Source organism: Purpureocillium takamizusanense, chromosome 5 (assembly GCF_022605165.1).
Source record: "Purpureocillium takamizusanense chromosome 5, complete sequence".
In the NCBI taxonomy this organism is placed as follows: domain Eukaryota; kingdom Fungi; phylum Ascomycota; class Sordariomycetes; order Hypocreales; family Ophiocordycipitaceae; genus Purpureocillium; species Purpureocillium takamizusanense.
This window is the reverse complement of record NC_063072.1, coordinates 2,059,056-2,070,469: the sequence shown is the minus strand read 5'-3', so window position 1 is coordinate 2,070,469 and position 11,414 is coordinate 2,059,056. Positions and strand designations below refer to the sequence as shown.

The window sequence follows — 11,414 nt, the reverse complement described above, 5'->3', positions numbered from 1 at the left end:
ACACCTCGGGGCAAGCTTCCAACGACAGCTCTTCCATCCATCCCCCGGACCTCAACTCCCTCCGTCGCTACACCACCGCCACCTCGTTCCTTGCGTAGTTCGAGCAAGAAATTCATCCTCCTACGAGACGCCGCCGCCCTCACCTATCGGTCGAAGCCGCCTGCATCTTTCCCTTCGGCCATGGCGGACAGCGCTGCGGCCACGTCGAACGACGCCGACGCCGCCGCCGCGCGGGCCTCGGAGCAGGCCCGTCTGCGCAAGGAGCGGCGCGAGGCCAAGATCAAGGCCGGCGGCTCGGCACGCCTGAACAAAATCACCGGCATAGGCGGCCGTGTAGTCGGTGGTGCGCTTACCTTGCCCTGCCCTGCCTGCCCTCTCCTCCGTGCGAAACGCAAGAGGGGGATCATATATACTTGAGAGTTCGGAGACTGACCTGCGTCATGGTCATCACAGATACAGAACAGGCTTCGCCCGTCGTCACGCCCCCGGTGGCAGCCGATGCATCGTCGCCCAAGTCACGCTCCGTGTCTGGCACGCAGGCACCACCACCACCACCACCACCACCACACCACGCCGCCGCCGACCCCGAGGAGGTGGACATCTCGGAGCACTTTTACGAACCGCAAACGAGGACGCCGTCTCGGCGCAACGTCTCGGGCGCCGAGCCGTCCATCTCGGACGCCCAGCTGCGGCAGATGATGCTCGGCTTCGACCGCCCCGGGCAGAGCGCATCGCCGAGCCCGAGCCCCGGCCCCGGACCCGACGGGCCGGCCCTGCCGCCCGGCATGGAGGACGACCCGCTCATGAAGATGATGACCCAGATGATGGGCGGTGCGGGCGGCGCCGGCTCCTCTCCCTTCGCCGGTATGCCCGGCATGCCCGGCGCGCAACAGCAGCAGCAGCAGGCCGCCCGCCCCGACGCCTATGCCGCCTTCTTCCGCATCCTGCACGCGCTGCTGGCCCTGGGCCTGGGCCTGTACGTGACGCTCCTGACGCCCTTTTCCGGCACGCGGCTGGAGCGGGAGCGCGCCTCCCTCGCGCACGACGTTGCCGTCGCGCACGCGCACGGCTACGACCCTGCGTCCGCCGGCGCCGCCGCCGGCGCGCCGTCACCATCGTTCGACTACGACGGCCAATACGCCGCCAACGAGCAGCGCAAGCTCATGTTCTTCTGGATCTTCGCCACGGGCGAGGCGGTGCTGCTCACGACGCGCTTCTTCCTCGACAAGGCCCGCGGCCCGCAGCGGGGGCAGCCCACCGGCATGCTCTGGACCGTGGCCGGGTTCGTGCCCGAGCCGTTCAGGGGGTACCTGCTGGTGGCGCTGCGGTACGGGCAGATCTTTACGACGGTGAGGGCCGACATCCTGGCGTGCATGTTTGTGCTGGGCGTGTGCTCCTGGTGGAAGTCGTGAAGCGGGTCGGGTTGGATTGGGTAGGGGCTGAAGAGTGCTGTAGTAGCTGTATACTATTATACTACGGGAAGCTCGGATGGGTGGCGGGAATGGATGGTTGTGGTGGTGATGGTGGTGGTCGTCATCTGGCCTTCTTTCTCGCCCACAATGCATAATACATTTCACACACTGCGGCAGACTGGCTGGCAGACTTGAGGGATGGCACATTTCAGTGTTATTAGTCGTAGTCATGTCTACTGTTGATTTATGTTGTATTATTATGCATTAGGTGAACGGGATGCAGGAGCGTGAGCTGCCACACACCACGCGTCTCCGGTTCTAATCGAGACTCCCGCCCCGCGCCGCCTTAGCTGATCGCTGACCGCAAAAAAGTCTCTTCACTGTGTAGTGTATGTATAGTACAACGAGGCCCTGCGGAGGGTTCAACGTGATGCCGCAACGACAGTCGTCTGGAATGGCGCCCCGTCACTGTCCCAACGTCAGGCCGAGGATACCGCCCATCATGCCCCTGACGCGCTTGGGGTTCTCGGCGGCGCAGGTGAAGACGACGGCGGTGCTGACGGCAAAGGCGAGCGTCTCGCGCCACTGGCGTTCGAGGGGGTAGCGACGGGGTAGGAGGGTGGCCATGGCGCGCGGGGCGACGAAGAGGGCCATGTCCTTGCGGCGGCTGGCCGTCTCGATGAGGACGCTCCAGCCGCAGAGGAAGCAGCCGACGCCGACGCAGATGCCGCCGTCGATGCGGTTGCGGCAGGCGGTGTCGGTGCCGACGAGGCGCGGGCCGACGCGCGTGCGGCCGAGGCAGACGCCGTAGTAGAAGAGGGTGATGTAGGTGGCGAGGAAGGCCGAGGAGCGGCAGGCCGACTTGAGCGCCAGCCAGGGGCTGCTGCGCGTAGGCTTGCGCAGCTGGAGGGCCAGCGCCAGGGGCAGGTACGTGTACATGGACCACCTCCACGACAGCCAGAAGCGGCGCCAGGCGTGGTACTCGCACGAGGGGCCTCTGCCCATGTGCACGATGTCGCAGGGGAAGGGCACGAACTTGGTGGGATCGCCCCATTCGTACGGGAGCCCGTAGTGTTCGCACATGGACCCAAGGAGGGAGGTCTGCCCCGTCTCCTCGCGGTACCGAAGTTCCTTGGTCTTGAAGCGGCGGAGAGCCTCGATGAGCCGCAGGTCGACGTGGGCGGCCGACGTGATCCATTTGTTGTATCCCCGCGGCAGGCTGTCCGGGGCGTAGAACCACGCCCACATGATGAGCCCGCACGAGGCGACAAAGGAGAGGGGGTCAATCATCTGGGAGAGGAACTGCTCCGCCTGTAACAAGAACCGCCATGTTAGCATCTGACGCGTCACGGCGAGTGAACGAGCGCGCACAGTGGCATCATACCTTTGTCCATGTTCGGGCAGCGGTGCGCCGGGCCCTGTGCCGGGACCACAGCTCGCCGACGATGACGTCGACGGCCTGGGTCGCGGCAAAGAGCGTCAGGTCGAGCGTCCGACCGGCAAGTTTCCCCTGATGAGGGGCGACGGCATCATCATCAGTCGGCTTGGGCGGCCGGAAAGGCGCCGACGAGTTCTTCCGAGGCGCCTGCTGCTTCGACTGAAGAAGCTTGAGGCTGAGCCACGCGGCGAAGAACGAAGCAAGCCATCTCGCAGTTCTGTTGCGCTCCTTGTCAGTCCAAGTAGTCCTTTAGGTGCCGGGAACCTACCGCGGAGCTACGCAGGTAGTGCGGTGGTGGTGGTGAAGGTGATGGTGGTGGTGGTGAAGTTGCAGGTCCTGAAACACAAAAGCACGGTCTCGCTACACGTACCTTAAACGGGCGGTCTCGCCAAGACCTGCAGCGCATCGAGCGACGATTCTCTTCAGGGGCTCCTGGGGTACATCAGCCGACAGAAGCGGGCAGCGAGTGGTTTGAGCAAGTGGGTGGTGAGGTGAGGTGCGGTGAGTGGGCGGGCGCTACGAAAATAGGAAGAGGAGGATGGGGGTTGCTCCGAGACGCCGCATCAGAGAAGGACGCGACTGGCGCCGTCGAGGAATAATCCTTGGACCCCACACACCAGGGGGGGGGGATTCCAGATGTGATGCGGGGACGGATGCGTGATCTCGACTGTTCCCAGATCCGGGGAAGGAATGGCAGGCAAGGCAAGGCAAGGCAAGGAACGGAACGGAGGAGGAGGGATGACAGCGGAAGGATGACGGCGGCGGAGGTAGTAGTCAGTCGCACCTGTAAGACGGTAGCGCCGCCGACCAGGACGGCGCAGAACGTGGGGAAGCGCTGCGGTTCCAGGCCGATGCGAAGGACGTGAAGGACCGAGTCGACAAAGCTTCGGTGGTCCTTTTCGGCGGGGAGGCAGTTTTCATTCTTGGCCCTCGCACGGGAGAGGTGCTGGAGGATGACGGTCAGGAGTCGTGGCAGCACCGACGATGCGAAGCCCAGGATGTAGGCGCGAACCAGGGGCCGCAGGACCGGCGGAAGCGACTGGAGCTGCAGTGGGAAAGGCTTCTTGGTAGTGGTGGTGCTCCCGGGGCGCGTTCCACGAGCCGCATGGCGGCGCAGCCGTGTTGGTGGTGGTGAGGGCGATGCCTGCTGCTGCATGTCGGATGGTGGTTGCAGCAACAAGCGGCTGCGCGCAAACAACGAGGCTGGCGGGGATGGTCGTTGTCGTCGACGACGACGACTTGACCATGGATGGATGGATGCAGCAACTGTACGCACAACACACAAGACGACAGCCCGGCGCCTCGGCACAAACCGGGCTGATCTCCAGGGACTAGCGGCGGTGCGAGGGCGTCACAGCCGGTAAATGGGGAATCGTGCAACCTTGCAGACGAGAGAAGTGGAAGCACCAGCTACTTCACTTTCGTGGTACTTGGCAGTGTCACCAGATCAGATCACCAAGGCGAAGAGATGCGGTTGGCTGCTTGCGGGGAGGGAGACAAGAGAGGGGGGGGGGGCTGTCAGTGACGCGAACGAAAACCCCTGCCCAGCGAGCGATGAGGGCAAGTCGTCAAGGTACGACGTCAGAGACCGGGCAGAAGCCACCGGTGGGGGGAGTCCTCCTCTGGTGGCAGGTAGGTAGGTAGGCAGGACGCTTGCCTTGGTCGTTGGTGAAGTCGGCGAGGGCGGCGTGGCGTAGCGTGTTGTGTCGTGACGTGTCGCGTGCTCCAGGACAGGCGAGCTTGCTCGTTGATTCCTTAGCTAGGGAAGGTTCCTCCAAGCTGGTCGAGGCGAGCGGCGGCGGCTGCTGCTGCTGCTGCTGCTACCCTGATCCGCTCTTGCGGGCAGCCGAACATTCGACGGAACGGCCTCGATGCTGCGGGGGTAGGAGGGGCTTTTTGGGTAGGCGAAGCTCAGTTGAAAGGACGATGAACGAACGCGCGCTTAGCATAGCAGCTCTCGTTCCCGCCAGAGACAGAGATGCCTTTGTTGTTGGCTCTTGGCTGAACGAGACTCCGTCCAACTTAGCGGTCCCCCTCTTTAGGCGCAACTGCCGGCAATCACAAGCCTCGGCTGTCAGCGAGCTCTGGTTTGGTTTGGTTTGGTTTGGTCTGCCTGTCGTGGGGCTCTCGTCATCACAAGGGGGAGAAAGGCACCCGGGCGGGTTCCAGCAGGGCCGCTGCTGGCCTTCCGCTTTCCCATCTCATCTTAGGTTGGTGTCCTCTCCCTCCCTGCGACAGCCGGGGCTCTGCTGAAAATAGTGGCATGGATAGGTAGGTCCAGTCTGGCGGACGGTTATGGGCAGGCGCGGCGCAGGGGGTGGAGCGCACTCGCTCGGTCGACTTGCCAGACGCGGGTTTGCAGTGAGGTTGGCTGTAACGGAGCGCGCTCCACTGCGCTCCACTGCGCTCCCTCATCTGCAGCAGCATTACGGAGTACCTTAGGAGGCTAGGGCTGTCACCGCCCGGAGATCTGCCCAAGCAAGGGTACCTGGGAGGCACCGCCAGTGGATTCCATGAGCACTGCGCCCCCGGCCGACGTCCGGGTCCGGGCGTCTGGGACCGCTCTGCGTCCACTGTCAATTGTCCACGCAGGCACGCGGAGAGAGAGGAGAGGTCAGGGCGGCGGGCGGGCGAGCGTCTGGAAATGGAAATGGAAATGGAAATGAAGACATGAGACCGACCCCTCGGGGGAACACGCTGGCGCCGGCAGTGCAGCCACGCCGGACGGGCTCCATGGCGCCGGTGTCAGGCGATACAAATTGGACGACGGCGACGAGTTTGACGTGTAAATGAGGTACCGGGATGCAGTGTGGGCGGGGAACGCAGATTGCCGGGCTGTCGCTGTAGTTGGTAAGTTTCCCGTGCCTGCGACGAACGCCGCCGCCTACTACTAGGTATGGGAATCTATCTGTTGCTGCTGCTGCAGGTATTGTAACACCGCCGTGACGGACAGGCTGCCCAGGCAGGGCAGGCGCGGAAGGTGTAACCCAACTGCTCACACGTATCACCTCTTGCTGCGTCCTTGGTCGTGCAGCGTCATGTGTGCCACGCGTGTTGTGTGTGTGTGTGTGCGTGTGTGTGTGTGCGTGTGCAACTGTGCATGCACATCAGTTCGACGTCGACGTCGACACACCACACCCACCCACTCATCCACGCCTCGACGACGATCTTGGGTGGTGGACGGCCACGCACGACACGTCCCCGAAATCAACGTGCCGGGTGGCTTGCTCGCCGCCCTCGCACTGGACCGCCTTTCTTACAACCGATTAGTTACCTACATACACACGTTACTTCGTAACGACCGACGTGTAGCAGCAGCAGCAGCAGCAGCAGCCCGAGATATCGCGAGGTTAGGTGGCTCATGCCGTGGTGCACAAGTACCGACTTCGTATCCCTTGAGAGCGCCTCTCTTGGTCTCGCCTTAGTCTCTCAGGACGGCGAGATTTGATGGCCGCCCGTGCCTTGCATGCCAACGCCAGGCAGGACGCTCAAGGCGCACAAACTACTAATTTGCTTTTGCATGGTCTCGCTGCACAAGACCAGCAAGGGGCTCCACTCGCCGGACCGCAGACGCAGAACCGGTTCCCAAACCACGCGACTTGGGACCCGGCTTGATGCAGGCTGTAATGACCTGGCCATGCTCTCTGCATGCTCTCTGCATGCTCTTCTCCAAGCCAGCCAGACTACTGCGTGAGCCATCGCCACTGGACCCAACAATGTCCGCGCTACCTGCCATCCTCATCATCCCCCTGCAGCGAGTCCAAACGGGCGAGATCCCGCCTCCAGAAGACCAGACCCGAGACACGAAGCCTCACGCCGGCACTCCCCCCAATTATCCCAAGCCAGGTAGGAATCCCTGGGTGGCGCGAGCCTTCGGGCCCGGGCCTCCGAGCAAAACTCGTGGCAGCCCGCCCGAGCGCTCCCCACTCGCTACCCAGCGGCGGGGGGGATGGACGTGGAGACCCGCGTCGAGTGAAGAAAGGAAAGGATGCTGCGGAACAGTACCGGACGGAATCTGCACCGCTCTGGGGAGACAGCGGGGAGCGGGCGGTGCGTACGAGGGGAGGGGAGGGGAAGGAGAGCGCAGAGCACTGGCATGTGATTGTCGCCTTTGCTGCATGGGGGCGTGGAGAACCAGAGATGCGTCATCTGGGCGGGACCCATCGCTGTATCGAGGTGCCCGCATCGGAGGCTTCGGGAGGTGGGTGGCCAGCAAAGTGTCGGGACAGCAAAGAACACGATGTGCGAAGCCAAGGTAAGCGGGAATGTCCGGGCGCTCGTCCAACCAATCGCCAGATGTGTGGCAGATGGGGACATGACACGCGCGCGGAGGAGCCAGAAAACGAACGGGATGCTCAGGGACCCGCTACGTCGATATCGGCCTATCCGAGCCAAAAGGTCCGTTTCCCCAGCCCATCCCCCAGCCTGGGCTGTCAAGACTCAAACCCAACCCGGGGACAGTCCCAGCCAGACCAGCCAGCAGACAAGCGGGACCGACCCTCCTCCACCGAGCAGGCGGCGGGTACGATCCACGGGAGTTTCTGCACCACCCCTCCCGGGGAGCCTCCGGGCGCGCCAGCTCGCTCACCGACAGGGGTGTGGCCCGCTGTCCCGGAGGCTGACGCCAACGCCATGCGCTTCATCCATTCCTGGCGTGCTTATTAGGGCCCGCTCGCAAACCTGGCGATGATGTCTGGTTCGCGATGGTGACGGGAGTCGCGGCGGCGGCGGCGGTGGCAGTGGCAATGGACCAGCTTAGCGGGGGTTCTGATGGTCACCACTGGTGGGGTGGCCATCGCACCCGTATACTGTATAGATGACCTCCATCGTACCAACGCAAGTGTTCTCCGTGTCTGGATCACTGTTGGCCTTGCCTTGCCATGCGGTCCTACGCACCCAGCATCGGTGGTCGGTTCGTTATTACGTCGAGCGAGTTCATGCCCACGGAGCAACGGAGACGAGACTGCGGGGACGGAAGGTGGGAGGGGCGGCGGAGAGAGAGAGGCGGGGTGGGCTATATCATGCACGTCCTGCGTTAGAAGAAATGCCCAGCCAGTCCGGCCGCATCGCTGGACTCGGAGGAGGTCCATGCTGCGAGCCCTCGAGTACCTGCCCGTACAGCTACTCGTACGTTGAAGCGTCACTTGCGGCGCCGGCCCGTACCTGGGGTTACCTCAGCTGCCTTGGCGGCACTGCCAGAGAGCCAAGTATCCAAAGGTATCTTGAGTGTATGAGGACCGGCTCACGAGCGAGTAATAAAGTCTAGTCCCCGGACGGACGAGACAGAGCCCACGCAGGCCCATGTCGAACATGGAACTCATATGGGATAACTCGACGTCGGCTGTCGCTGGCCATGACTTGCACGAGTTTCGCAGGGGCTTCCAAATCCTCGCGACTGGGCCCAATTCGGGTGCCGTGGTCCATCCCTCCTCTCCCGCCGTTCGTCCATGGCGGTGTCAGAACAAGATGAAAGGCGACTGGCGTTGGGCGCGCCTGTCCGCCCAGCAGGGAATGGATGGAGGTGGTGGTGGTTGTGATGGTGGTGGTGGTTGTGATGGTGGTGGTGGTTGTGATGGTGGTGGTGGTGGTGGTGGTTACCTTGAGGTACTTGCACCCGCCAAATGCGCCAGGCCTCGCCCATTTCCAGGGCTCTGCCAGGTGTGTGTGTGTGTGTGTGTGTGTGTGTGTGTGTGTGTCCCAAGGTGGCCGCCTCCAGTGTGCCCGCTGTCTGGTGCTCCTGCTACTACCGCTAGGGCGCCCCACCGCCTCCAACCTTGGCCTCCGCTCCATCCTCCACCCCATTATTACGCCTCTTGACCTGACCTGACCAGACCTGACCTGACGGGCTGCTGGGTTGTCTACCTCCTAGTGCCCTGAGCCCCAGCCTTGCACGGGCTCTCTTTAACGAGCACATTCGTCCCCCCCTCGATCACTCCGCGATCTTCCATCTCACCTTGCCCTCCTGCCCACTACCCCGGATTTCCCCAACCCCAAGCATGTGCTCGTACATATTCTAGGCACTCGCGGGCTTTATTCTTTTTCTCGCATCATCATACCTACCCTCCCTCGTTCGCATGGCACCGAGCAACAGTAACCGCAGCCCCTCGATTTTGCATTCCTTGTGATCCACCACCATCATCGCCATCATCATCACCACCAAAACCACCACCACCACCACTACCACGCCACGACGAACGACACCACCCGACAGACCACCCCTCAGTGCGGCGCGATACAAAAACGCCCTCATGCTCGCCGTGCAGCAGGCTCCCAGGATGGGTTCTTCGCAGCCTGAGTCCGATCCCTTACTACCCTTCGGCTGTGCGTTGCCCACCTCGTCCGCCCTCCTCCCCGAGCCTTCCATACTGACCGGCTTGCCTCGTCGCTGCAGATGCCGTTGATCCGACCCAGGAGGCTCTCTTCGATGCCCCCGATCCTGCGCCGGGGGCGCCGCTCCTCAGCGAGACCGACACCAAGTTTCTCAGCTCATTCTTCGAGGACTTGACGGCCAACCAGTACAACATGCCTTCCTTTGGCGAGGGCCTCAACTTCAGCGACGCCTGGTTCGAGATGCCGCCCCAGTTCATGGGGACGGCGACCTCGTTCGGCCCCCAGTCCGGTCCGCTAGATTCTTCGGGCGACCAGAGCTACACCAGCAACGGCACCAGCCACAGCAACAGCAACGCCCAGCTCGACCTACAGAGGATGATGTCTGGCTCCGGCCTGATGCCCCCTCCACCACCTCCTCCATCACAGCCTCCGGCTTTTCAACAACAACACTCCGACGACGTCCTCAGTGCTGCCGCCACCCTTCTACAGAACGGCTCCAACCCTCGGGGCAGCGTCTCGTCCAAGGGCGGGGACTCGCCGCAGTCGAGGCGGCCCGTCGGATACCCCGTGGGCCATCTTCGCCACCAGCCACTGGAGGAGTTCAAGGAAGAGAACCGCAAGAGCAGCCTCGTGACGGAGCACGACCACACCTTCACCGAGTGGATGTGGGGTCCCAAGGAACGGACGCCGGTTCCAAAGGTCAACCTGGGCGATATCCAATGGGGGTCGGATTCCAACTTCGGCACTCCACAAGGATACGTCCCCGAGCAACAAAAGGAGTCAGTCGAATCTCAGCAGCAAACGCAGCTCAAATGCCTCGAGTGCCTTGAGGTTAACAAGAGCGCTGCTAACACTCGGCCTAGTAGTCCCGGCAATGCCCGCAGCCCTCTGGACACCAGAGACAGCTCTGACTACATCAAGCGCGAAGACGACCCTAATGCGCCGCCACGCAAGAGGCGAAAGAGCAAAAACGTCAAGGAGGCCGCCGACGAGGACGACGAAGACGACAACTCGTCCAAGTCCGGCAAGAAGCGGAAGCCCAGATCGGAGCGAAACGGAACCTCGCCACTCTCCGATGCAACAGCAAGCAGCAGGCGGCGCAAGTCTACGGCCAATGGAGCCAAGCCGCCACGCGAGAACCTTTCCGAGGAGCAAAAGCGAGAGAATCACATCAAGAGCGAGCAGAAGCGACGCACTCTGATCAAGGAGGGCTTTGACGACCTCGGTGACCTCGTTCCCGGCCTCAAGGGCGGCGGCTTCAGCAAGAGCACGACGCTGGCGATGGCCGCTGAATGGCTCGAAGACCTCCTCCGGGGCAACAAGGACTTGGCAGCGCAGGTAGCCTCCCTCGGTGGCAGCTGAGATGGTTGGTCGATACATGTTTCCGCTTGAGCGTCTTTTCGTGTTTGATGGAAGGGGCAACGGGCCCCACGGCTGGATACCATGGCGTTTACCACTGGCGGCTTATGAGGATGCATCCCACTTGTGCACGAGATACCAGGTGGTCGGATTTTGTTTGGGGGCAGGCGTGCAGAGCTCTACTATGATGATACCTATGTAATACTGCACTGGCATTGGAAGCGACGGATCTCGTTTCAACATGTACAAGGAGGCGAGACTGATGAAGATGACGGGGCCCACAGTCTGGCACAGGGGGTCAAGAAATAAAAAGTTGTCTAAGTACGAAGTACGTGATTTGCTCACGACCGGCTGTCGGGTGATGTGGTTCTGACGTTGTGGCATGCGCCACCTACACTCTGACTGAGCCAAATGAGGAGAGGATTGCCCAAAAGACAGCCGGCCGAGCATCCCTCGACGACTCACAGTCAAGGGGACGAGACATTGGGCCGGGCCGAACCCGTGGGTGTTTCCCCTTGCCAGCCCGTCAGTCTTTCTTTACCGACAACTCTCGGTGCTTTGCATCATCCTGTTGTTGTACGGGGGGGGGCAAGGTTCGAGGTACGAGTGCCCGAAGCCAGCCCCGATGACGCAGCTCTGCATCGCACGATGCACGAGAGGTGGCTGGGGCTTGTGCTCGTCCATGTCAGTCAGCGTCGCAGGCGTCCGCCCCCCCCGCCGCAAGCGAATCTGCGCCGCCGTGTCCAGATTGGCTCTCGAGATTGGCTCGCGGGTGAGGCTCGCGCGCCAGGAACGAGCCGACAGGGATGCTGCTTACGGGGGGCGGGCGGCTCTGCCAGGGCCTTTGTGGATACGTCCTGGTGGTTTACTTCTCG

General features: G+C 62.6%; 3 protein-coding genes across 3 annotated transcripts; 2 read left to right on the top strand and 1 right to left on the bottom strand.

Moving 5' to 3' along the window:
• Positions 1–23: 23 nt before the first annotated feature.
• Positions 24–1,783, top strand: JDV02_006196 (uncharacterized protein). Its single transcript, XM_047987565.1, has 2 exons — positions 24–343; positions 454–1,783. The coding sequence occupies exons 1-2, from the start codon at positions 181–183 to the stop codon at positions 1,410–1,412; spliced, it is 1,122 nt and encodes a 373-aa protein (XP_047843551.1). The 5' UTR covers positions 24–180; the 3' UTR covers positions 1,413–1,783.
• JDV02_006195 (uncharacterized protein) lies at positions 1,571–4,353 on the bottom strand. The gene is made up of 4 exons (XM_047987564.1): positions 3,635–4,353; positions 3,221–3,282; positions 2,797–3,067; positions 1,571–2,723 (listed from the first exon to the last, which is right to left on the bottom strand). Exons 1-4 carry the CDS (start codon positions 4,004–4,006, stop codon positions 1,878–1,880), a joined length of 1,551 nt encoding a protein of 516 aa, XP_047843550.1. The 5' UTR covers positions 4,007–4,353; the 3' UTR covers positions 1,571–1,877.
• Positions 4,354–8,773: 4,420 nt separating this feature from the next.
• Positions 8,774–10,861, top strand: JDV02_006194 (uncharacterized protein). The gene is made up of 2 exons (XM_047987563.1): positions 8,774–9,171; positions 9,242–10,861. The coding sequence occupies exons 1-2, from the start codon at positions 9,099–9,101 to the stop codon at positions 10,540–10,542; spliced, it is 1,374 nt and encodes a 457-aa protein (XP_047843549.1). The 5' UTR covers positions 8,774–9,098; the 3' UTR covers positions 10,543–10,861.
• The last annotated feature ends 553 nt before the right edge of the window (positions 10,862–11,414 follow it).